The sequence below is a fragment of the Panthera tigris genome, chromosome A1, assembly GCF_018350195.1.
Source record: "Panthera tigris isolate Pti1 chromosome A1, P.tigris_Pti1_mat1.1, whole genome shotgun sequence".
Lineage (NCBI taxonomy): Eukaryota > Metazoa > Chordata > Mammalia > Carnivora > Felidae > Panthera > Panthera tigris.
The window spans coordinates 233,274,721-233,301,141 of NC_056660.1; the positions used below are offsets into that span (position 1 = coordinate 233,274,721).

General features: G+C 50.8%; 1 protein-coding gene across 2 annotated transcripts; it reads right to left on the bottom strand.

The window, feature by feature from the left end:
- Positions 1–1,319: 1,319 nt before the first annotated feature.
- On the bottom strand, positions 1,320–26,018 carry SRD5A1 (steroid 5 alpha-reductase 1). 2 transcript variants are annotated; one of them, XM_042997814.1, is made up of 6 exons: positions 25,659–26,018; positions 15,500–15,730; positions 14,080–14,246; positions 10,092–10,193; positions 8,471–8,621; positions 1,320–2,737 (listed from the first exon to the last, which is right to left on the bottom strand). In XM_042997814.1, the coding sequence occupies exons 1-6, from the start codon at positions 25,937–25,939 to the stop codon at positions 2,671–2,673; spliced, it is 999 nt and encodes a 332-aa protein (XP_042853748.1). In that variant the 5' UTR covers positions 25,940–26,018; the 3' UTR covers positions 1,320–2,670. The 2 variants fall into 2 exon arrangements, with proteins under 2 accessions (XP_042853748.1, XP_042853756.1); XM_042997822.1 differs by lacking the exon at positions 15,500–15,730.
- Positions 26,019–26,421: the final 403 nt, after the last annotated feature.

Genomic DNA, 26,421 nt, shown 5'->3' on the forward strand with positions numbered 1-26,421 from the left:
AGTCCTCCCGAGCAGTTACGAGCACGATGAAAAGATTTCCCCTAAATTAGAACAGTGAAGATAAGCAAATAGGAAGTCAGGAGACACAGAGGAAATCACCATCATAAAGGACACGCAGAGAACATTTAATGAAGAAAACCCACAAGATCAGCGTCCCATGTGGGTGTGTTCTCAGTTCGCCTTCCCCCTCTGCACCTGACGGAAAGCCCTCTTTCTCATTTCTGATGTGTATGCAGTCCCCTTGAAAATCTCAAGAGAAATATTGCAGATTTTTTTTAAAGCAAAGAAACAATTCCATTGGCTCCAGTAGAAAACAGACCAATGACCAAGTAAGAAAATAAAAGAAACGTTCCAAACCGTAATCTCACAGAAAGGCACTGCTGTTAAAATCGCACAAGAATCCTGACGACCCCCTTTATTATTCAGCATTGTTCTCGAATTTCTTGTTACTATAGGAAGCAAGCGACAGCAGAAACAGCAGCCTCAAGTACCCCTAAACAAGAACGTGACAGGTTTGCGGATGGTGGGACGGTGACGCTCCAGAACCGGAGCTTAACCGGACAGAATGGCAGGGATGCACAAAATGCCCCCAGAGGCTGGGCTGGCAGGACAAACACGTGAATACCGATGGTGCTCATTTACCCTCGTTACAAAACGTGCTTGGGGACGCACTGTCATCCACAACGCGCAAACCATCAGATACCGAAGAACTACCTGAACAGGCAGGCACGGCATTTACAGAGTGTCCCTCAGCTCCGCCGAGGACCGGAGACGCGTCTTCGTGTCTGACACGATGGAATGGGGACATCGAGGACAAGCAGGTGTCCGGGCTCAGCACAACGGTACGGCGTGAGTTTGTGGAGTGAAGGCGTGCCGGGACACTGGAGTCACCCTGAACGCAAAACGACTGGGCTTGAAGTAATTTTATTAATCTCCTTGTTATGATTAACACAGAAATTGATGACAATTTGCTAAGTGGCAGTTTTTAGGAAATGGAGGGAGGGCGGAGAGACACGATGGAAGGTTTGTTCCTATCAACCGTCCACCCAGTGCGGGCGGGTGAAAGCATGAACCACACACCAAAGCCTGAGTCAGCCCAAGCATTCCTTCCCTCGGGCCGTTCACAAAAGGAGGAAAACATCACAGCGAGCTTCTCCGGCTCTCAGACTAGCATCCTCCTCCCGGCCGCGTGCGCCTGCCAGAGCACAGCGGCCCAAATCCATCGTGACTTGCTTGGACTTTTGAGTTTTCCTGAGGCGATCCAAAATATTTATTGCTTCGTGTTCTCAAGTAATTGGAAAAGGCTCAGAAAAAGGAATGAAGTGCATTGAATACCAAAATTTCTCTTCAAAAACGTTCTGTCGCCAGTTACAATGAAGCATAGTTCCATCGGAGACGTTGGCTGCGTAATTCTTAAATCAAACGAAGACTCCGCAAATCACTAACACCGAGAACATGGCTTCTACATAAAACCTCGAGAGGGGCGAGACCGTGGCTGGGAAGGTCAGCCAGGAGAGGGGTCGGGGAGCCCATGGGGGGCTCTGGGGCCGCGCATGCTCTGGACGCCCCCAGCCACCCACCTAGCAGGTCAACGGATCGGAGTGAACAGTCTCCTCCTTTCCTCCCCTGCTCCTGCAGATTCTGGCTCCACAGACGCGGTGGCCACTGAGGCACTGCTGCCACAGCCAGGAGGGGACCTCCACCACGTGTCCCACCAGAGCTTCACAGAGTGGCCCAGAGATTTAGTAGCCTTCTGTTAGATTTCTTTTACAGATTCTCAGCCTCCTGAGATATCTTTTACATATCAGGCAGTATGTGGTCCATTTTATTCCTATGATTTACCTCCGCGGACCTCTCAAGGGCATCTAGAGTAAGACATTCTGTTTCAAGATACTGTTTTGGGATACTGAGGGTACTGAGAAAAAAGTCCTTTAAAACTTGCTAGTTCTACCTGGAAGGAAGAAAAATCATCTTAAACCAGAGACTGCTGGTGCCTGTGGTGATCAGCACAAGGGGCTCCCTGCTCCCACCAGGGCCTCCAAAAGTCCTCTCGGTGGGGGACAGAGCGCCTTACCCCTTACATGAGTGCACACAGTCCCTTGCCCTGTAGTCTAGTCGCCCGGGGAGCCAGGATGCTGCAGGTGCCAGAGGCCTCTTGTCCAGGCCTCAGCTGGCCCCGTGTCTCCTCTCTCTGCCCCCTGGCCTCGCTGACCCAGCGGGGTGAGCAGGACCATGGAGACAGTTCTGCCTTTATCAGGGGAGGGGGCAACATCACCTCCGGCCTTGAACTGATGGTTGGAATGGGTAGTACAGGGGCAGTGACATGTTTCAGTCCACAGAGGCCGTCAGAAATGGCTCGTAATCCTGGTCTTGTGCCCACTTAGCTGTATGCAGCCAAAAGAGGAGACTCCAAAATCAGAGAAGTGGTCAGCTGGAATGACCCAGAGCTGCAGATTCTCGAGCCGGCATGCAGCCCACTACTCCAGCCTGCATTTCAGTCTCATTAGCTTGGTGTTAGGCAGCTTACGCACTTACCAGGAACACATTCCTAGAGCAAATCTTGAAACAGATGAAGGAACAGGAAAATGACAGAAAGCAATTCATTTACACGATCCCTAGAGAAACATCACTGAAACGCGGCAAGTCGGAGACCATCCACTGACAACAAATTTACAACAAAAACGGGATTATAATTTTCCTGAACTTTGGATAATCTTCAAATTTCTCAAGGTACCACCTAAAATCAGACACACAAAAAAAAAAAACACACTAAGAAAAGGAAATTATTTTGTCACTTTTCATTATGCAGGACTACAGAGATTTCTAAAAGTAGTAATAAAAAGTTCGGCATTTCAGGTACACAGTTTGATTCTGCCTGTGTCACGAAAGCAGGATTCTTGCTGGCCACGAAGGTTACTGGCGTGTGAGGGTGCCGATCAACGCAGCGGGGGGGCAAGGTCTGCAGACCCCGGGAGCATGCAGATGGGGCAGAGGACCGGCATTTGTGGTGACTCAGATTCCCGCAGGAAGTCTCCCCAGGAGAGGACGGTGCCTCCAGACCGGGGTGGGGGAGATGTGCACCCAGCCACGCGCCTGGGGGCTCTCAGACAAAGCTGGGAGAACAAAACGGGACCCTGCTCTCGGAACAAACAGGTATTTTCAGTTTTGATATGAATGACACCAGCCAGGCTGACGCCCGTTGGTTCCGAGGTACTGGCTGGCTGGGGAGGGTGGCGGCTAAGTGGATGGAGTGAAAACTTCAAGTAACTTGAGGAGATGGAGAAATGGGCATTAGAGAAGGAGTTTCTGTAAGCACAGCAGATAAACTCACGGTGGAAAGCGACTATTTGTTTACAGGGCAGAAACAGGTGGCAACAGCCAGCAGCCAGGGAATCGGCAAAATCTGCCCGTTTCAGGTAAGTTTCACACTCCGTCTGCAAACGGGGAGCCCCAGCGTGTCTGCCTGCTGGGTGCGCTTTCAACGGCCGGAAAGCCACCGAATGGGAAGCTGGTGGGTGGACTCTGGAGCAAGCGTCACTTCTGTCGAGAGGCCACGGTCACAGCCCTTCTCTTCCACATCAGTGACCTGCCTGGAGGCAAGGGCGCCTGCCTCTCAGCGTGGGACGCTCACGACTGCAACGCCAAGTACGAGGAAAGGTGCCACATGCTCTCTGGTTACAGAGGTTCATGCGGGCCTGTGCCACCGTTTGCACATGTCCCCCCGCCCCCTCAAATTCATATGTTAAACACCTAGTGCCTAATATGTGGCAGTATTAGGGGGTGGGGCCTTTGGGAGGTGGAGCCTTCAGGAATGGGATCCTGTCCTCCGGTGGGATAAAAAAGCCCCCCCACCCCCCACCCCCATCACGTGAGGGCGCAGAGAGACGGTACCCTCTGCAACCTAGAGTGGCCTTCCCAGGCCACTCAGAGTGGCCAACCCAGAACTGCACCATCCTGGCCCCTGACCCCAGGCCTCTGGCCTCTAGATCTGCGAGAAATCTACGTTATTTAGAAGCCGAATGGACCAGGTCTGCCAGGACCCGGGACCTCCAGCAGCGCCACGCACTGCGCACGGGAGCAAAGGGCCGTTCAAAATCAGCGAAACCAGGGCAGCGAGGCCCACGCGCGCCCACGGGATTGTCGCATGAGCGGCTGAGCTCCGTAGGACGTCGGACTGCGTCAGACTTTTCTCCCCCGATGAGGACGGACGGGTTTGTCAAATGTGTTAAATTCATCTCACAGAAACCATCATATAGAAATAAAATTTACTTTGTTAAAATGATTCAGCTTCTCTCCCAGCGTCCATCCCTGGGATCTTAAATCCACCTCGAGAGACTGTATCTTAAGATATATAGACGTGCGTACGTATCAGTCTTTTTAAAGGGAGGGCAGCACCATTTCTACTCTTTTTCTCCCTTGTTGTTCTGTCCCTAGAATCGAAGGTGTCGCTTAGGTGACACTGACATGAGTTTTTTGTCTTGATTTTATTCTCGCTGAGCCTGAACTAGGGTGAAAAGTGAGGTGCCCCTGACGAAGGGATGCCCACTGCATCACATTTGGCGTCTACTGTTATTCTTTAAAGCATTGACTGTTTTTCCGGCTCACAAACAGCCAAAGTGTCCCCAGGCTCCTCTCGAAGAAGTCTTCCCCTGGTGGACACAGGCCACTGACAAGACAGGAAGCGTCCTGCAAGTGCTCACAAGTCATGTCATCTGTTAAAGTCTGGTGATGGGAGCTGTGAGAGGGAGGAAGTCTTTCATAAACATATTCTCATGTGTCCTTATAAGTTTAGGTCATTATGCCATCTGTCATAGTGTCTTGAAGACGTGCTGACTTCATTTTTCTAAGTGACATTAAATTTAATGGCATGAGGGCACCTGGGCGGCTCAAAGTCCAACTTCGACTCAGGTCATGATCTCACAGCTCGTGGGTTCGAGCCCCGAGTTGGGCTCTGTGCTGACAGCTCGGAGCCTGGAGCCTGCTTGGGATTCTGTGCCTCCCTCTCTCTCTGTCCCTCCCCTGTTTGCAGTCTCTCTCTCTCTCTCTCAAAAATAAATAAACATTAAAAAAAAAAAACTTACTGGGGAAACACTGCATATTTCCTTATTTTATTTCAACAGAGTCCCTTCTCCAAGGCTGCCCTCGACGGCTGGCCTCCAACTTGCAGGACTTTGGTGTGAACAAGCAAACGTCTGCACACAGGCTATCACACTTGGCGGGACGCGGCAGAAGCTTGGGCACCAAGAACGTCGCTCCACTAATGAGCACGGCTGCTAGGGGCTGGCGGGGAAGAGAACGGTATGAAAACAGCCGTCTTCCTAATTCCTTGACATTCTGCCCTCAAAACGGTTTGCTAGCAACTCGGCACAGCTGACCCGATGTTTCCGACCTAGAGCTTAATTATCGGTAAATTATCTGTGAATTTAAATCCCTCACATCTAATTATAGAAATAAATTCGTTTAGTAAAATACTGCCTTGAGAACATTATAATAAATCAAATACAGTGCTCGGAAGGGCCCCATGGATTGTTTTCTTTTAGTTTAATTAGCTGGGTTCATTGGATTATTAAAGGAAAAAAAAAGGATAGCTTTTATTTTGTCCTCAGCTTATAAATCCAACACTTCTGAACATACTGCCACTAAGCTGAATTCATTAGTTTTTCAGCAATTAAAATCGGGTTTGCACTGACATCAATGTAAGTAGCGAATGAATGAAAAAGAGTCCTTTCAACTCATGAAGCTTTCCGCCAAGAATACATTTGGGTTTTTAGTACCCTAGACTTTCATTTGGAAAATGAAATGATTTATTTCTGTTTCTATATGTTTCCTATTCAAATGTTGAAGAGAGATTTTCCTGTTTTCATTTGAGAAAACATCTTTACAACTGACTTGGCATGCTCTTTGTTCAATCTTCTTCTGATCCAATTTCTTAAAATATCAGTATTATCTCATGTGCTTCTACTATTAGAAACTAGCCAATGTTTGCTTCTTACTGTCTAATGTAACAAACGTTCGAGAATAGCATCTTCCTCCAGAGGTGATGCTACTCATGAGAAGGTGGTCTCGGGCCCCTGCCAGAGGAGAAGGAGGGAGGGGAGGAGGGGGAGGAGGGGGGGAGGAGGAGGAGGGGGAGGAAGAGGAGGAGGAGGAGGAGGAGGGGGAGGAGAAGGGGGAGCAGGGTGGGGAGGAGGGAGGAGGAGGGGGGAGGAGGGGGAGGAGGGGGGAGGAAGAGAAGGAGGGAGAGGAGGAGGAAGGGAAGAGGAGGAGGAAGGAGGAGGGGAGGGGGGAAGAGGAGGAACAAGGAGGGGAGGAGGGGAGGAGGGGAGGAGAGGTCCCCAGCAACACAGGACCATCAGGCTGGGCCAAGATCCACTGACTGTTGTGGTCACTGTTATTTTTCTACGAGATGCTTTCTACGAAAGACGCATTCTGCATCAGCACGAGATCTGAAGGTATCCTGGTGTGGCATCATCGGCAGAGGAGGAAGGAGGCCTTCAAAACTCATACGTGTTGCCTTCAGTTCTGGCCCAATTGATTTTAAATGGCTGAAAGGCTGGTGTCCCATTTCCTGGGGCTTCTGTAACAAAGGACCACACCCTGGGGGCTTCAAGCAACAGGAATGTATTCTCTCCCAGGTCTGGAGGCCAGAAGTCTGAGGTGGAGCGGTGGGCAGGACTGTCCTCCCTCCCAAGCTCTGCCTCTTCCAGCTTCCGGCTTCTGGCAGCCTCAGCTCGTGGAGTCAGCGCATCCCCTGCCTGCACCCTCCCACGGCCGTCCACGTGTGTCTTCACGTGACCTCTTTGTGTGCGTGTCCTGACTTCCCTCCTGGTAAAGTCACCAGTCCTACTCCAGTGTCACCTCCCCTTAACGAATTACATCTGTGACGACCCCTATTGCCAAATAAGGTCACTCTCGTGGGGTTAGGATGGCAACCTATTTCGGGGAGGGGGACACACAGCTCAAGCCATCATAGAAAATCATCCTGTTTTCGGCCACTTTTCACAGTGTGTCCCCCTCCTGAGCCCTCCATGGTGGGGGCTCTTCTCTGCCCCCGTCCTTCTCAGCAGCTCTGGATGAAGACGGGTCCTGGGCCCAGGTCCCTGCTGACGGTATGGGGCACAACGGAGCACCTGGCCACGTGGGGTAGTGCTCCTACGATCTCAACTCGCATGCTTCTGGGGTAATGTCCACAAATATTAGCTAAACCGACAGTCCGGTTCCGCCCGTTCTCATCAGTGTCTCCGGTAATAATCCTCTGCATCTTTAAATACGTGGTGAGCCTGGAAAGAAACCTGGGAATTCTGACTCTAAAAAGTCTGTGTGTTTTCCACTATGCCATGATACCAATCTATTCTTCTGTTGGCTTTTTCCTTCTTCCTCGTTCCCAAGCGGTGACAAACGCCATGAAGGAAGACAACATTGCATCTCTACGGATGCCTGCCAGCATCAAAGGCCTCCAGGAAATGTTTTTGGGTGAATGAAGCCAGGGAAGCAGGGCAGCGCCCTGTCTAGCTCGGAGGGCACGAGCGATCGACATGGGCACCAGGGTGAGTGCCTGTGCCTATTTCCATCATCGCTGTGGCATCAGGGGAAGGCCCGAGATCTCTCCCTTCTAATCTTTTGTTTTGTTTTATTGAGAGAGAGAGAGAGAGAGAGAGAGAGAGAGAGAGAGAGAGAAAGAAAGAACCTCAAGCAGGCTCCACACTCAGTGGAGAGCCGGACATGGGGCTCAATCCCATGACCCTGGGATCCTGACCTGACATCAAGAGTCGGATGCTCAACCGAGCCAACCAGGCGCCCCCCGAGATGTCTCCCTTCCAAGAAGCCTGAGGCTTCGTTCACGGAGCCTCATCTCTTCACGTGTTGGATGGACAAGGCGCTCCCTAAGTTCACGTCAGCTTTAACAGCCTTGGACCGTTTTATATGCGTTCCTGTTGGTCAAATGGTGACAGGCCCTTCTGGGGACTGGATAGAGGTTATGGCCCTGCACTTTGGAAAACAACGTGATTTCGAGGGTGCACAGAGCCCGGGAGCCTGACAGGGACCATGGGGCTGCAGGGCACAGGACGCTTGTGTGAAGGAGCTGGGTGCATGGCCAAGTCAGGCTTCCTGAGCACGGCACTCCTCTGCGCCCTGTCCCTGGCGGTCAGCATTCTCCACCGCAGGTTCCCAGTCAGACCGCGGGTCCCCTGCCTGACATTTCACTTGACTATCAGGCCCAGTGGCAAAAATTCGAGGAGGCTCAGAGTAGGGGCGGAGCAAATAATGATGCTGACGCGTACCTGTCGGTCCCTCGGAACAGGTTACTCTTGGGACGTGTGCGTGGTTTTGTGCTTGGTCGGCTAACCCACGGTATACGCTAGGCTTTGGCAATTCAAATGCACATTAACATTTCAAAGATGGAACCTGAAAATTGTTAGAATGAGACCCGAGAACAGACGCAATGTGCCAAGAGTGTTTTAGAACTTACTGGTGATGCTGCTGTGCTCGGGAGACTAAAATACAGAAGGTAAAGGCCGCGAAGGCCCCGCCTTGAACGGACCAGCTGGCCAGGGCGTAGCCACACCACTCGACCACCTCCCCAAAGTAGTTGGCTGCTGTTACGTATTCAAATAAGCCTCCTGCAAAGACACACAGGCAAGTGGGGCGTTTCCAACAACGTGATACGTTACTGACCTACGAAGCAGCAGTGGATACGTACCTGGAGAACATAAATCCAACTCCGGGAAAAACAACTCAGAGAATTTGAGTGAATGAAACACCCAACATTACTAGTTTTACTGTCTCATATCATACTTTCTGGTGGCATAAACCTGTATGAATAGCTATGCATTTATCTGAATATAAAAAACTACCCTTTTAAAATCCCTTCACTAGTTCATGAATCACACTGGTAACACCCAAGTAAACACAGAGAACATAGGATAACAATTAACGAACAAGCTTAAGAAGACGGACCTGTACAGGGCCCTGGACCAAAAGTGGAAGAAAATAATAATTTTCAAGGGCAGATTCCTTCCTTCCGTCCTTCGTTCATTCCCTCCTCAATGTTTACAGACCCTTCAGTCTACATCACAGACCAGGCCCTGCTCTAGGTGCTCGGGGTGAACTGGGACAAGACCCTGCCTCCTGTTCTAGAACATTAAACCCCAACATGATGCACAAGGAAAGCGTGGCATACAGCAGGAGGTGGGCCGTGAGGAGGACCAGAGCAGGTGAGAGGGGCCAGAAGTCAGACTGGGGGTGGAGACAGACCTGGTCATGGGCCCTTGGCATTTTAGTTTTACTTCCTGAGTATTTAACGTTTCTCAGTTTCAGAAGCTGTCTTGCTTTCTGTCTTGTATCTACTTAGTTCTTTCTATCGTATATTAGTCCTTTCCTCATAATTTCAATCTCTCTTAGTTATTAAACAATTAAGTAATCACTTTATGATCTGTTTCTATTAACTCTAAGATCTCGTGGTAGCACATGTTCTCGTGGGTTCTGCCACTTTTGAGTGTGGCCCTTACTGTGTGGCATGTGGCCCATCGGGCTCCCTGAGGCCTGGGTTAAAGGCAGGTCCCCTCAGGGATCTGGGCTTGTACAGGCTACGTGCATGAGGCACCACCTCCCTAGGGTCACGTGGGTCCTAATTCACGGCTTGAGGTGCACGTTTGGGCCACAAACCTACGTGAGGGCCGCTGGTGGTTATGGACTCTCACGAGACGTGCCCTGGCCTCCAACATTCACCCAGGTTTTGCCCTCTCGATGATTATTACTTCCTTTCCATCATCCTACCACGTGGATGCATTTTAAAAGATGGAAAAAAAAACCACCTTTACCCAATGATTTTAATTGTTTGCGGAGAGAGGACTGGTTGTCTAGTCTATGCTGTCGCACAGATAGGACTAGTTTCCTTTTTCCTTAATAACCGTTCAGTTAGCCGGAATCTGATAAAACAACGGTCACAGTGATTGCCATCAATAATTGTGACTCATGTCAAAAACCTGCGGCCAATACTATGCTTTAGTTATTGGATCCTGACAAAACTGCAACAGCAAGGCATCTTGTGAAATGACTTGAGAATCAGCTCTCCATTTTTCAGTACGTACCCCTTGGTATTTTATATCCAGTCTCCCCTGGTTTCCGGAGATTCCTCAGGATATGGTCGGAATGGATGTTTATCAGCATGCCTATTAACCATAAGCAGAAACCTAAAGATAAGAAAATACATAAGAGTATTATGATCAATAAACTACAAAATTCACAAACCCAAGCGTGAATGAACGGTGTTACTATAATCTGTTCTATTCATTATTAGCAAACCACGTTAGCCACAAAGGACAGTAAAAATCATTATAATTAATATGATGTTTCATTTAGAAAAATAATTTATACAGCACTGCTGTTAGGTCTGCTAAATAGAGTTCTGTTTTTCATTAAAAAAATTTTTTTTTAACATTTATTTATTTGTGAGAGACAGAGAGAGAGCAAGAGTTGGGAAGGGGCAGAGAGAGGGAGACACAGAATCCAAAGCAGACTCCGGGCTCTGAGCTGCCAGCACAGAGCCCGACGCGGGGCTCGAACTCAGGAAGTGTGAGATCATGACCTGAGCCGAGGTCGGACCCTCAACCGACGGAGCCACCCAGGTGCCCCTAGAGCTCTGTTTTTCTAATACCACTACTGTGTAATCGAACCTGCCCTAAACACGTGGACCTCGTGGCCCACGTCTAAGGGCTGGCATGCTTGGACATGACCTAGGACCCCGGCACAGGGCTCCTTTCCAGGGAGAGGTAGCGTCACCATCCGTGGGGCGGCCCACAAGATTCACTCGGTCCTCGCGGAAAACACGTGCGGTGTGGCCGGCCTCCTCGTGTGGCACACGCTGCCCCCGCCCCTGACGGGCTAGCTGCACATGGGCTCCCGGGGTGGTGGTTCCCGGTAGCTCGTTTCCAGCACTTTGCTTTTCTTTCTCTATAGCCCTGTTGGAACAGGTTCCTGCACATCCACGGCCTCGCCTGCCACCCCCCTGCCCACTCGCCAGTCACACCCCCAGGTCTCCTCACGTGCCCCAGCTCCCCACACCATCCTCTGCTGCTGCCTCCACGGCTCTCCCTGGACATCCAGTAGCGTCCTGGGTGTTTCCTCGCTGGCTCTGAAAAGCCTTCAGAGGTTGCTCATCACTTAAAAAGGAGATTTATTGAGGCGCCTGGGTGGCTCAGTCGGTTAGGTGTCTGAGTTCGGCTCAGGTCATGATCTCGCGGTCCGTGGGCTCAAGCCCCACGTCGGGCTCTGTGCTGACAGCTCAGAGCCCGGAGCCTGCTTCGGATTCTGCATGTCCCTCTCTCTCTGCTCCTCCCTGACTCATGCCGTCTCTCTCTGTCTCTCAAAAATAAAATAAAAACATTAAAAACAATTAAAAAAAAAGGAGATTTATTAGTATCACGTGTCTTCATTCCAACAAGAAGAGGTAAAATGCCCAATAGTGTTTTAGAAAAGGAATAACTTGGAGTGCCTGGGTGGCTCAGTCGGTTAAGCGGCCGACTTCGGCTCAGGTCACGACCTCGCGGTCCATGAGTTCGAGCCCCGCATCGGGCTCTGTGCTGACGGCTCAGAGCCTGGAGCCTGTTTCGGACTCTGTGTCTCCCTCTCTCTGACCCTCCCCCATTCACGCTCTGTTTCTCTCTGTCTCAAAAATAAACGTTAAAAAAAATTTTAGAAAAGGAATAACTTGACTTAGTTTGATCACCCTCTGACACTAGAGAAATGCGAAGGTGGGACGGTGCTTATTGGTGGAGTTCCAGTCATTGTCAAGGAAACATACAACTGGAGTAGCCTGGTCAGTAATGAGTCCCCAGTCATCCCAGTGGCATGGAATCATCTGTCAGTTACAACAGGGACACGTGACACATTCTGGTCCACAGCCAGGACCAGAAAATTTCTGGAATTTTCTGGAAAATTTCTTCCTTCCGATTTCACCAATTGTAGGCAGGTTTTTCTACAGAGTTCATACCAAATTTTGCAATATGTATTATAAGTCACTTGCTAGATCCATAAATTTGTAGTTGATTCGATACCTGTCTTGCATTTCAGTATGTCACCTCCAGGTAACCTGTCCCGCAGTTTGTGGTTCCAGAAAGAATTATGTTCTCACAATTCCATGTTTGACTTTATTTCTCTTCTCGGAGATAAGCTCCCTTTATCACCCAGGTTGGTAAAGAAAGCTAGTATTTGCGCTCATCTAAGCTACACATTTAACTCTGCTTTTAGGAATCATGAAGTCTTCGTATGTAATCTTTTACGTTAACCACTTTCACTGCTCTCAAAAACTTTCTGTTAGGATATTACTATTATTGCTATTTGCTTGGTTCTTCATGGTAAGAATCATAAATGCTGCTAAATATTCACATCATTTCATGTTTATCTCCTTACAAAAACTATAAACTCTATGAAATAAATATAACACCAAAAAAGTAGCCCTGTTTGTTTCCCAACCGGTATATATTTTTTTCATTTCTGATTCCTTCTGTTCAACGGTAGAGAAGCTGAGAGGTTTGCATACAATTTAGTGGAGTCTTTAATTTTAGACCAGCTTCGGCGACACCTGCAGGTGATGGGGTCTGTCTGCCCTGCTATTGCAAACGACACTGAAATTCACATACCAAGAGGATTCTTTGCTTTGCCGTGGTTCATCAAAAGTAGCCAAACAACTCATCACAGAAATGATTTGCGGGAAAAACTCAAATAAACGTTTAAAGCCTGTATCCCTTCGTTAAAACTTCCCTTCCCTTGTCCCTCACCGCCTGCTCTGGGGGCACCAGGACAGTGAAATGGTTGAGCCCCGGGCTCCGCTATTTACTCAGTTTAGATCTTGAGCAGGTGTTTAGCCATCGGATCGTCCCTGTGCGTGTGAAAGGACCCTAATCTCTGCCCTTTCAGGAACATGGGGTGGCAGGAAGCATGTGTGTGGCCCCTGGCAGAGAGCAGGATCTTCTCCACAGGGCGACCACAGCGACCACAGCCCATTCTTCCTCCTTCTCTTGCTGGTTGGGGCAGACGGAAATCAGGTAGTCAAATGGCAGGTGAGGCAAGGAAGCATCTGGGGGCACTGCACCCACAACATAACGTGGGTCTGGCATTTTGTGGAGGCACAGGCTTGTGGAGCTGCTGAGCCCCTTGGGGACTCTCTTGCCCATCCTTCATCTGGCGGGGGGGGGGGGGGGGGGGGTGGGCACATGCCCACGGCCATGATGCCCAGGCATGATGAGCGAGAATTTCAACTCACAGAAAAAAATACGATCGAGAAACATAAACACGCCTCGTCATCAACAAAGCAGCGCCCCAGCGTGAGGCTCTCCATGATCAGACATTCACGCAGACAGAGGCCAGCGGACAGGGGAAGGCCGTGTCACGGGGCTGGAGCCGGGAGCCACGGGGCGCTCTGAAACTTAGAAGCAATCTCCTTATACACAAGAGCCTCGACAGGGCGTATTCTTTCACACGCTTGCAAATCTTTTTGACTGCTGCTGTTCTATTTTCCTTTTGGCTCAGAACTTACGAGGTTATAATTAGGACTTGAAAACGTACGGTAATTTACATTCACCGATAAGGACGGTAAAAAATTGAAAACTTCGCAAACCTACGAGTTTATTCAAGTTAGTATAATCAGAAAACTCTTCCTGCCTCGTTGGAAGGCGACCCGGTCTGACTTCTTCTCATGTTCTGGAGGAAACCGTGGGAGGCTTGATTTGATGACTCTGTTGGATGACATGGCCAGTTAGTGTCCACGCCCCACAGTCGTAGTCTGCTGTTCTCTCTGCTGGAGCCTGTTGCCCGCTGCTATTTTCAGGCTCACTTTAGGGACAGGTATCTGTGCTTTTAGTGCCAAGAGGGCGATGGTACCAGGCATTTGTGTCACATGCTGCTGCTGGGACCGCCTGACTCTCCCTCCGGCGCTTGGCCTTCCTGCCGCCAGGTCATGGACCGTCACAGACTTTTCTCTCGCTCAACAAGTGTGGGCTTTCTATCTAGGAACCACCGGGACGTTATAATCCGAGTTATGACTCGAACCACGGAGTGCATCACCGGGGCGACACTCACCTAGTAGAAATCGGGGATCAGTGACCCAGTCATCCGCATACACCGCATACTGACTCAAATATCTGCTCTGCAAGTAGCCGTTATAGACACAGAACATGAACGCCAACGTACACGTGTACAGGGGCATCGGCTTTCCTCCTCGGATCAGAAGTGGGAAAATCAAGGACCTTAGGAAACATGAAACAGAAACAAATTTAAATAAAACACAGACCGATGGTCCAGAACATCATTTCCGCAATTCTCTTTAAAGTCTTGGGTTTTTCATCTTGCTTCCTTCCTTGTACACAAGTCATCGTCAGTACTACTGGTCCTCGTTTACTATGTTCAAAGCAGAATTGCTCAATCAAGAATTCACCATGTTCCAGTAATGCTCATCATGGTGCGCAAACTCAGGATTCTAATGATACAGAATGGGAAACAGACACGCTGAGAGAGAACCGAAGGCTTCCAGAGGCTCTCGGAATGTGCACGATCCTCCCTTGCTCTAGTCTGAGCAGTGGGATGTGGGGACACCATCATGTCATCAGTCAGCACAGTGGCTGTATTCACTGAGCACTCACCACCTCACTCACAGCACTCAGAGACACCCGCACAGGAAACACCATTACACCTTCTTGGTGGGGGCGGGGGGGGGAGGGTAGGGAGATAGAACGGACTCACAGCGGTTAAGCAATCGGTCCAAGGTCACAGAGCTCAAGTGTAAACCCAGGTAACTCAAAGGCCACATTCCTCTGTTCCAGCACACTACTGAAAGTTTAGGGAGAGAAAACATAAGGACAAGAAAGTGACCCTTGTGAAGAAAAGAGGAGGCGATGCTGGAGTGTGAATTCCTTCTGTAACATCAATACGTAATACACCGAAAGGGGCCGTCACTACACATCCCATGGGCCTTAAGAGGATAGTAAAGAACTGTCATCTACAACTTTATGCCAATAAATGTGACTATCTGGACAGCGTACACAAAATCCTTAAAAGGCACAGGCGACCAAAGCTGACCCAAGGAGAAATCGACAGGCTGAATAGCCATCTCTAAGGAAAGAAACGGAAGCAGACTTAGGAAGTTCTAACAGGCACAACTGGAGTCAGGGGAGGGGGTGGCTTCGGAAAGGCACAGGGACATTGACAGGAAGGCAGCCGTTCTGTATCTTGAATGTGGCGGTGATTACACGCGGTGTACAATCCTCAAAATTGACCAAACCACAACATGGCCACGGTCACTTGCTTGGGTCCTGCCTGGGGCTGCTCACCAGCTAGGCCTGCAGACCTGGGGACGGGGGGAGGGGCTGGGGGGGCACGCGGTCTGTGGTGCGGCGTCTCGAGCCTCACCTGTCCGTGTCCCTGCCCGGAGTGCCGCAAACCCCCGTGTGGCGGCATTCTGAGTGCCGCCTGTGTCCCTGTACCGAACACCTTATTCTCTTACCAGCGCGCACGTGTCCCGCGCAGACAGGGAAGCGGGCCCTTCGTGCTCGGGACGCACGGTGGAGGGTGGCTAAGTTTATTCCTGCTCCGGACAGCAAAGCGGTGTGTGGTTCGCGATGACACCTGGGCTCCCCCGGGAGACCACACCAGAGGTTGGCACGACAGGACTAAGAGGTCACCGCCGCGTTGTCCCCGACACACGGGAAAGCGACGGTTGGAAAAAAACCGAGAACTGGAAACAGAAACGCGTGACATAATTTTACAGAAGAAATGCGAATGAGGCCGCAAGCACCGAAGCTGCCCGGTGCCCCTTCGGTTAGCCGAGGAAAGCCGCGTGCCAGCCCCGAGCTCGCCGCCTGCGGCCAAGAAGCACATTCAGATGGCAGAACGGCGTGCAGCGTGGGATCGCCCTTCGGTGAGGACGGCTGCTCCAGGAGTCTGGACGCCAGGAGTGAAGTTCAGCAAACTGTCCAAAATCAAGGCCAACGTTTGAGCGAGCCGTCTTCCTGGTCCCGGGTGTCGCCCGTACCGCTGAGCGGTGGGGGCCGAGGCCGAGTTGGCTCTAAATGGTCCTCGAGCAGCAACTGATGGTGACAGTGCCTCCGCCATTGAGGAAACACTGACTCGGTACAACCCGTGGTGGGATCTGCTAGGGTGTTGTAGCTGCTGGGGGTGGAAACGAACTTGGCAGACTTACACAGCCCGTGCCAATGTCAGGTGTTGAAAGCCACCCTCTGGATCAGCAGGTACTTTGCCTCCCCCCCTGCCTCCCGGCAAAATCTATTGCGTGTGACTGAATTAACAGTGCCAGCAGTGAACCTGATGGTCCCTCCCTGGACCTAACCACCATTTTCAGTTCAGAGCCAAGACTGAACGTTTTCTTTATGAGAAAAATGGCCCTCGACCACTATTACTGTGTTTCGAAGGGCTCTGGAAATTAGCCTTTTTTGCTGCAGAGTTGATAGTGTTCCTCAGGGACTTCGACCTAAAATTATAAGGCAAAATATCACTTTTGTGCAAAACCTATGCTATGTTAGTCACTTCAGCAAAAACGGACGTTGTCTGAACCACAGGTCATGCCAGACTACTTTCTGTGCCTTTGGAATCAAAACCGGCAGTGAGATCTCCATTCTCACAGAGACTTGAAATGGATGTGATTTCTCAGCTTAAACCAGAGCTTAGAAATCCAGTGTGTTTTGAACATTTCAAAACCTGTTTCACTGTATAATTGAGGAGCTGCCACCAGCCAAGTGGAAGAGACTCATCTACGATGTAATGACACATGGAAGGGCAAACCTCAGCAGAAGAATCTAGAATTCGGAAGGACAACCCTCGGCAGAAGAATCTAGAATTCGGAAGGACAACCCTCGGCAGAAGAATCTAGAATTCGGAAGGACAACCCTCGGCAGAAGAATCTAGAATTCGGAAGGACAACCCTCGGCAGAAGAATCTAGAATTCGGAAGGACAACCCTCGGCAGAAGAATCTAGAATTCGGAAGGACAACCCTCGGCAGAAGAATCTAGAATTCCAGAGATGCCTTTCGAGCAATCTGAATACGTTAAATTAAAATCAGAAACTTGTCGGGGCGCCTGGGTGGCTCAGTCAGGTAAGTGTGATTTTGCCTCTTGATTTTGTCTCAGGTCAGGATCTCATGGTCATGGGATCGAGTCCCGTGTCGGGCTCCATGCTGAGCGTGGAACCTGCTTAAGATTCTCCCCCTCCCTCTCTCTATGCCCCTCTCCCCCCTGCTCGTGTGCACTCACTCTCTAAATAAATAAATACATAAATAAAGTGAGAAACTTGTGGACTGAAATTAATATTTGGTAGAACCCACACACGTGAAGACATTTTCAAAGCTAAAGTCTCATTGCCCATCAGCAGTAAGGGGTGAATGCTTACTGTGGGTATTGGGAAGCATGCACACTGACTCTGAGGCCAAAAAAGGGAATGTGACCCCTCCCCCCCACCAAATAAAGAATTCCATGCTTCCCATCACACCTGTGTTACAAAAATTACACTAAGGTAACAGAGCGTGAATTTTACAAGTATACATACGTCTTGTGAAATATCTCTTTCTCAATATCCCTTACTTTGTCCCTTGGTCCATAAAGCTTAGAAAAAGCACTATCTGGCCCTTTCCAAAAAAGCAGTTTTGACCTCCAACTGAAATGAAAATAGGAGTTACACTCTGGAAATGTCACTTTGCCTTCCTCAGAAAGCTCGCTTCCTCCACACCCCAGGACTCAGGTTGCAGGCAGCCAGCCCCTTGGGTCTGGGGTCCGTCTGGGCCACGAGGTGGGGACAGCACGCCTGTGTCCTACGCAATGGGAGAGAGAGTCACACTGATCTGCTCCAGAGAGTGTCCTGGGGGAGCCCAGAAAGGACGTGCGTAAAGGACCCGGGGAGAGGATTCACTTCTCTCTAGTCTCAAAGAAGGTGAATTTCAGAAAAGTGGCAAGGACTGGAAATAGGGCCTCAGAAAGGTCGACACAGACCTCTCCTGTTTCTCTCTTATCTCTGCCCTTGAGGGGACAGCAGTGACCCGGACGTCCACAGGCCTGGCCATAAAACCACCGAGGTCAGGAGAACACGTTGGCTCAGGCGATGCGGCCTATGCCTTCAGACCTCAGGCGGGGAGATAACATCTTCCTCCCCCCCCCCCCCCCCCCCCCCCCCGCCTTCCGAAAGGCTCTATGCACCAGCGTGGGTCAAGTGCTCCTGGCCCTGAGGTCTTCAGATGCAACGCACCTTCCCAGGCGAACCACTCTGCTCGATCTTGGTAGTTTTTGGATTGTCTTTCTCCTTTTAGGCTATTCCTTTCAGCTTTACTTCTTTTGCCTTGGAAGTCCATGCAGCATGTCAGAAAGGGTTTCCTTTGTTTTAGTTTTTGTTTTAAATAAACGTTTATTCATTTTTGAAGTGGGGAGCAGAGGATCTGAAGCAGGCTCTGCACTGTCAGCACAGGGTCCGATGTAGGACTCGAACTCATGAACCTCAAGATCATGACCTGAGCCAAAGTGAGACCCTTAGCCGACTGAGCCACCCAGGGGCCCCTAAAGGGTTTCTTTGAATTGGGCCCACTAGGAACCAAAATGGTGGGTGGGTGCGGGGGCTTCTGGGCATGAATTTTATCCGAACCTTCATCTAGTCTCTAGAGGGACAAGGGCAAACCAAGGGTTGCAGTGGACCCGAGGCACTTGTCGCGAGCCGGTGCTCTGGAGCCCAGGCCGCCTCGGTGATGACAGGCCCGCGCGTCAATAGCCCTTCTCACGTGGTGTCTCATCTGCGTGCACAAGCACCCTTCCGCAAGGAACCGTGGGGAATGAACACTACCCCTCTTCGAGAAGAGGTGTGAAGTCAGAAATTGAAAATCCCCGAACACCGAAATCATCTGCAAGACAAACTGTGACGTGCTCAGACTTAAAAATACTTTATTTCGGTAATGTGTTACACAAATCCACGTTCGGTTCTGATAATGAGCTAAAGGATATGAAACGGTAAGGTCCCAGGGAGCTACAAAGAGATTCTGTTTTCCAACTCGTCAGATGGAGTGTGGGACTGAATCTGATGCTTTGTTCTCCACCATGTTACAATATCCTATTTATCTTCTTTCTTTCTGTCCCGTGTAAAGAAACAGTACTTACTTTCCATCAAGTTGTGTTTAGCCCCGGAAACGTGCACATCTCTGTGGCTGTCGGGCCACCAGGGCTGTGGGACACGTCTGACGAGGGGGCTGGACAGGGAGCTTTCAGAATCTGTGGGGCTCCTGTCTGTCTCCCACTTGGGCAAGTTTACAGGCTTGGGCACAGAGCATGATGTACGTGTTTCTCAATGTTCCCAGTGAAACGTTCCTAGTAACTCCTAAACCTATACAACGTGCTTTTTTTTTTTTTTTAACTTTTCAAACCTGTTACTATTACCCTATTTAACAGATCGGGACCCGGGGGGGCTCAGAGGAGCACGGTGACTTCGGTGACAGACCCACTCAGGCAATGTCACCTTCCCAGATGTTCTATCTGCTGCATCCACAGGACACACTGAGAAGCAGGACTGGGGTGCCAGGGCCGTCCTTGCCTGGCCACCCCGCGGCACATGACATGGTCGTTTTCATTAAGTGTTTCTACTGAGCCAGAAGGACACTGCCGTTATTATACTGATTGACAAAGGGAGGGGGTAACAAGATTGTGTGTTTATGCCTGTATACATCCTTACTGCTTTGAAAAGACAACCCCAAACCTCCTAAAGACAATGGCAGACGGGGGAAAAGGATACACTAGAATTCTGTCAGCGTTTTAAGTGATGCAATTTCACGTGGTTTTTAATCGCTTCCTTCGATTCTAAGTCTTCTACAAGGAGCACATACTTCGACTACAGGTTTATTTGCATGTGATACCAGCATGGATTGCAAGTCCCGGCCCCTCATACGTATGGAACAGACCAGAAGAGTAAGAGGGAGAGAAGGCTTCCCAGGCTGAAGGTCTGTGATCGCCATCGGAAGAGCTCAGGGAAGATCGGGCAAAATTAACTACAAGTAGACACGCAGGGTGTCTGCAGGCAAGTTCCCGGATGTTAAGGAAAACAGAAAGTATTCTGTAAACACCTGGGAAGGGAAATGGATTACCAACAAGAACAAAGGTCACCAAAGCTAGCCCGTGTCACTGTGCTTGCTGCACAGTGGTGACCAGAGCTCCGTGCTCCTCACCCTCTCAAGCCCTGTGCTTCATGGAGTGTTTTCTTGGGCTACGAGCCAGAGAGACTGATGCCGTACGAAACCCAACTCACTGGTCAGTAACTCCACGCCCGTGTGCTAGGTGTGGTCTGCTCGGAGGGAGAAATACCTGAGGGGAAGCATCCCCATCAGACGTCAACACTTGGGCAACAACTTGGAATCACGATCCTTTAAACTTTTAAGGTACGATTTTCAGGTTTCTAAAATGTTAAATGTTTCTTTTAGGACATAGTTATTTACTATTTTAATAGTTTTAAAGTTTTATTGATTTGTTCATTTGGAGAGAGAGAATCCCAAGCAGACTCCGTGCTGCCAGCCAGGAGCCTGACGGGGGTCTCAAACCCACAAAACTTGAGATCATGACCCGAGCCAAAATCAAGAGTCAGACGCTTAACCGATGGAGCCACCGGGACGCCCCTGATTTTCAGGTTTCCGAATCCAGATATGAGCTGTGGGACCACGTAATTCACAAACTGAACTATGAGAATTATCTCCTAAAATGTTTTCCCAACAAACTGGAATAACAACATGTAGTTATTTTTGCAAAGAGAAACAGCATGTTCATCCAGCAAGTGATTTGACTCTCGAAATAAAAGCAATTGGACATCATGTCCCAGGTACAACAAAACACCCCTTTTGGTGATTTGGCAGCCATTTAGGTAATGGTCGACTTAATCATTTGAGACGTTTAAAACTGAGAATGGTTGTTAATTTTAATAACAGGCTGTCACCACTTTTTTTCTCAACAATTCGACGTCACTGAATTCTACAGCACCTCCAAGATGTGGATCAGTTCCTGTTTGGGTTTTTGTTTGTTTTGTTTTCCCCTCTGTAACACTCTTTTGCAACAAACTGCACAGATCCCTATAAGGCCACATACTTAATTAAGCTCTGTGCGCTTTTAAGGCAAGGTTACAGACACGATGAATATTTCACTACCTGTAATTCTATACTTTTGTATAAAAGGTTTTTTTCTCTCAAATTATTTGCGTCCACAAGGCGAGGGCCAGGGGTTCGGTATATCCCCCACCTCCAGTGTTTCCTGACATCTTCTAACATCACACACACCATATGCCACGTTTATTTACTTATTTTTTAAATGTGTATTTATTTTTGAGGAAGAGAGACAGAGTGCCAGCTGGAGAGGGCAGGGAGAGAGAGAGACACAGAATCTGAAGCAGGCTCCAGGCTCTAAGCTGTCAGCACAGAGCCCGACGCGGGGCTCGAACCCACAAACCATAAGATCATGACCTGAGCCAAAGCTGGATGCTTAACCGACTGAGTCACCCAGGTGCCCCACCATATGCCACATTTAAAAGTGAGGCTAGTGCCTGGCTCTCCCCAAGGGGCCACCAGCAGAACAGAACAGGAGAAAGGATGAGTCGATGTAGGTGAGATTCTTTGGGGATCACAATCAGGGGTTAACAAAAGAATCAAGGTCTGGCTGGGCACAGACCTTGGGGGAGGGTGTTAGGATGACGAGGGCCTTGTGGGCATCTGGAAGTCTGCCCTCCGGGGGCCATCCAGCTCTCTCCCTCTGCCTCAGGGTAAAGGTGGTCACTGGGGCCTCGGTGGTCACCAGCGCCATGTGCTCAAGTGGGACTTCCTGACAACGGTTAAACGGGCAAGCGAATGAATGAATCCAGCAACTCCCTCATTCACTAACTCACTACCTCGTGGGAAGCAGAAGGGAAGCGGAAGTTCATGAGCAAGGGCAGCCTTCAGCTCAGTGAATACTGAAAAAACCTGCTGGGCAGGAGAGAGAGCAGCAGAACAGGAGGGCCGAGGGCAGTCTAGGGAGCCATACCGAGGGACTCTGCAGACGCACGGATGCTTGGTGAGTGACCGCAGGGAACCACTGCCAATGGCCAGCACGCGCTTGCCTGCAGGACCCCAGGCACCGCTCCACGCACAGCAAAACCAAGGGTGGTGTGAGAAGATACCACCAGAGCCCTCAAGGACCCAGAAGCCCTGTGTCGGCGTGGGAGCTCAGTGCAGACGGGATTCAGGTGCACACTGTAACCATCCAGGGCTGTGGGACTGTGCTGTCTGCCACGGATTAAAAATGCACCTACAAATGTCCTTTCCTGCCCATGGGGGAAGTGCTCAGGGCCCTGGGACGTTCTTTCCCACACCTATCCCCTCTTCCCCTCCTTCTCTGACTCTTCTGCCAAAAAGATCCTGTAGATTCTTCTGTCTTGCGTTCCTGCACTCCTTAAGGAAGTATCTTGTCTCTACATCCCCAGTAATGAGTATAGTGCCAGGTATGTTAATCAATCTTCAGAAACGTGTGCTGAATAAAATGCATGAAGACACATGGGCTGCCCCTCTCCTGTAAGCAAACACCCCCTTTCCCACTGACAGTGGGAAAGCCTCTGCACCTGCCTTCGGTCCTCCCCACTCCTTCAAGTGGCTAGAACTTCCCTGGGGCAGGGCCCTGCCTCACTCCTGGGTGATCTCAGAGCTCAGCATAGGGCCTCCGCAGCTCACAGAGTGTCTGGTCTTCCTCAGTCCTGTGTCCTGGGCAGGGCCCCGTGCAAATGGCGGGGTTGCACAAATGCTGGCTGGGTTGGCTGGATGCTTTACAACAAGTGCTAAATGCTGTTTGCGTTTCTGTTCGGAGCTCTCGCTTAGGTCAAATGACAGTTTAATAAATTAGTTGCTTGAGTAGAATGGAAAATGTTGATCTTCCCTATTTGTAAACAAATGTCCCAAAACCCACAGGCTATAGATGTACTATAACAGGTAGGACTTGAAAATATGGGCTCTGTGCTGACAGGTCAGAGCCTGGAGCCTGCTTCAGAGTCTGTGTCTCCCTCTCTCTGCCCTTCCCTGGCTCGTGCTCTCTCTCGCGCTCTCTCTCTCTCTCAAATAAACTTAAAAACAAAGTTGGGGGGGGGGTCGGGGTGTGCTCAGGAGGCTCAGTCAGTTAAGCATCTGACTTCAGCTCAGGTCATGATCTCACTGCTCATGAGTTCGAGTCCCGCATCGGGCTCTGTACTGACAGCTCAGAGCCTGGAGCCTGCTTAGGATTCTGTGTCTCCTTCTCTCTGCCCCTCCCCTGTTCATGCTCTGTCTCTGCCTCTTTCTCTCAAAAATAAATGAACTTTAGAAAGAAAAGAAAAAAAAAAAAAGAAAAAGAAATAGCCCAGCTGGTTAAAAACCCATGCCTGACCTAGCAAATTCTCTGGAGTCGTTTTTAAAACCACTGTTTTTGGAATCAGGGCTTAGTCTCAACACCCTCTTGTCCAATAGCCTCCGGTAAAACACCTGAATTCTGAGTCTCAGTGGCCTCCCCTATCTGAATGGTCTAGTCAAGCTCTGTCATGCTCAAGGTGACTCTGGCCCCGGGGGGAGGTTCATTCAACCAGTCTCCCACTACAGTGAGCTCAGAAACAATTAAACATAACGTTTTAAGTTAAAAAGCTCAACACAGGCTTTCAAAGTTCTGTAAAGTGTTCCCTTTACACATTTTCAGTGTCACGTCTTCAGAAACTTCTTGTTGGTACTTGAGACTGGCCACAGGCATCCACGAACAATATCTGGAGTACATGTACATGTGCCCATCTGCACAGGGATATGGAACGGGGTTGCTAACTGTCTACTGAGCATTTAGATTTGCCAGCACTGTGCAGGCATTTTATGGAGTGGTCTTTATTTAAATGCATGCCGGTCCTGCGGGCTGGCACCATCACTGTGCCCATTTCATTGATGGGAAACCTGGTGCAGAACAGCTTTGTAACTTATCCCACGTCCCCCGGTGATGTGGTTGGGATCTGACCCGACCACATAGCAGTCTGACCCCAGAACTTGCTTTTGGCCATTAGAAAAATGGACGGACACGTGTTCCAGGATGTTTATGGAGAAACGTAGACAGACATGAGAACTGTACCGACGTTCAAATTGCAATAATGCTCAAACATGTTACAAAAGAAAACTAGCAGTCGGACGACAATTTTGCTTATAGGAATAATCGTGGAGAGTCAGGAACACAGGACTCAGAAAGCCTCTGTTGAACATTTGACTCTGCCTGTTTAAAGCACCTGCATAAACGCAGATGGGGAACACACTGAACCAGGGACTCCTGAAGCGAGAATAGTCCGGAAGAGGGGCACATACGGATGCTTCCTTTTTCCTATTTATCAAGTGGGTGTTGTGAGGTGGGACCCAAAATCAGAGAGGTCAAGTCAACTGCCCCCAGTTACAGAGTAAGTGAACCCAGCTCTCTCAGATGCCGAGAACATCCTTTTAAACTGTGCAGCTGTTTGAAGTCTGAATGAAAATTAAAAAAAAAAAAAATTAATGTTTATTTTTGAGAGAGAGATATCGCGAGATCGCGAGTAGGGGACAGATAGGGAGAGGGGGAGACACGGAATCCGAAGCAGGCTCCAGGCTCTGAGCTGTCAGCACAGACACCAATGTGGGGCTCGAACTCATGGACCGTGATCATGACCTGAGCCGAAGTTGGACGCTCAACCGAGACACCCAGGTGCCCCTGAATGAAAAATTTTAAATTTTGAGTTGAAACTTTTGTTCAGCCATTTGTTTTAGCTGTGTAAAAGTCAACACTTAAGAGCTGGAAAGAGCCCCAACTTACTGGGAGACCTGAAGATTTCAGGCACAGCCATTTTAAATTACCAAAACATTTGGAAATCCCCTTAAAGATTTTATGTCTTTAAGGTCATTGGCTGGAAAGCTACTCCCACAGTCTTGGGACCCCTTGCACAATGTAGGGGTGAAGGTCTCTGCACATGATGCTTCAAGTGCATACAGTCCATGTATGGTAAAGGGGGTATCACCAAGCATGCAGTTCTAGAAAACTAGGCTTCCAGCTTGCAGGTGATCACTTGGCTAGATAAAAACAGCTCCACCCACTACAATGAGACCAAAATGGAAAAAGCACAAAAAGGAGCCAAAAACCATTGCTTGAGATAATTTGAGGTCATCTGCATTCACCTTTGGGTCAGAGAATCTCGTCTTCATAGAAGAGAACACGGACCAGTCTTACCGTGTAACACACCATTTCTCGACCAAAGTTTTGCAAAACCAAAACCAAAAAAGCCCTTCTCTTCTTTCCAGTCCTCTTCCCTTTCCAGTCCTCTCTACCCGTCTCCCCCACTCTCCCAGACTAACAGCGCTAAAGGAACCGTCCGCACGCACCGGGGAAGGAGCTGGAAGATGCGGGGTAGAGGGCGAGGGCAGCAGGGACGGAGAGGGGGTCCAGGCGCCCGAGAGGACACCGGGGAGGGGACAGCAGGGAGACGGCACGGGAGGGCGAGCGGAGAGGTACGGCAGGGAGGGTCGGGGAAGGAGGCACCGGGCGGAGGAAGGAAGGGACGGGGACCAGTGAGGAGGGGACCCCGGGAGAGGGCGCCGGGGCTGGCACAGGCGGCGAGCCGGGCGGAGGGGCGCGGGCCGGCCGGCGGTTACCGTTGCGCGTAGTGGACGAGGAACATGGCCAGGAGGACGCGGTTGGGCGCGTGGCGGAGGCGCTCGGCAGCCGTGCGGGCGCACACCCAGAGCGGCACGGCCAGCGAGGGCAGCTCCTGCAGCGCCCAGGCGGCCCGCGCCGGCACGCGGCAGGCGGGGCGCGGAGACGCGTAGCGCCCGTAGGCCGAGCGCACCAGCTTCAGCAGCACGGAGCCCAGCAAGCCCAGCGCGCACTCCAGGTAGGCGAGCGCGTCCAGGTGGGAGCCCTCGGCCGGCTCCATCGCGGGGGACAGCGGGCGCGCCCCATGGCCCGGCGTCCGCGCCGGGCAACTTATAGGGCGGCGGCGAGGGGGCGGGAGGTGCGGTTACCTGAGGCCGGCGCGGGCCGCAGACGCCGGGCGCCGAGCCCCACCTCCGCCCCCCGCGGCCCGGAGGGCAGGCGCCCTGCTCCGGCAGGTGGGACTGGACGCACCGCGCCCGAAAGGCCCCGCCCCCGCGGCCGGCTCCCCGCCCCTCGCCGCTCTGCGCACGCGCGAGCGCGGGCTGTCCGCGGAGCTGCCGGAGCCGGGACTGGCACCCTGGGGGCTGCGGTTCGGAGGCGCCTCCCCCTCCCCCTAGCTCGCGGCTCTCCGGGAACCCGGGGCCCGGCGCTTTGCGCTTCGGCCCCGCAGGCCCCCGCAGGCCCGGGGGCGGCGCAGGCGCGGAGCCGGGGTCCTCGCGCGCCAGCCCGGAAGTCCGCGCGGCCGACGGTGGCGGGGCGCTG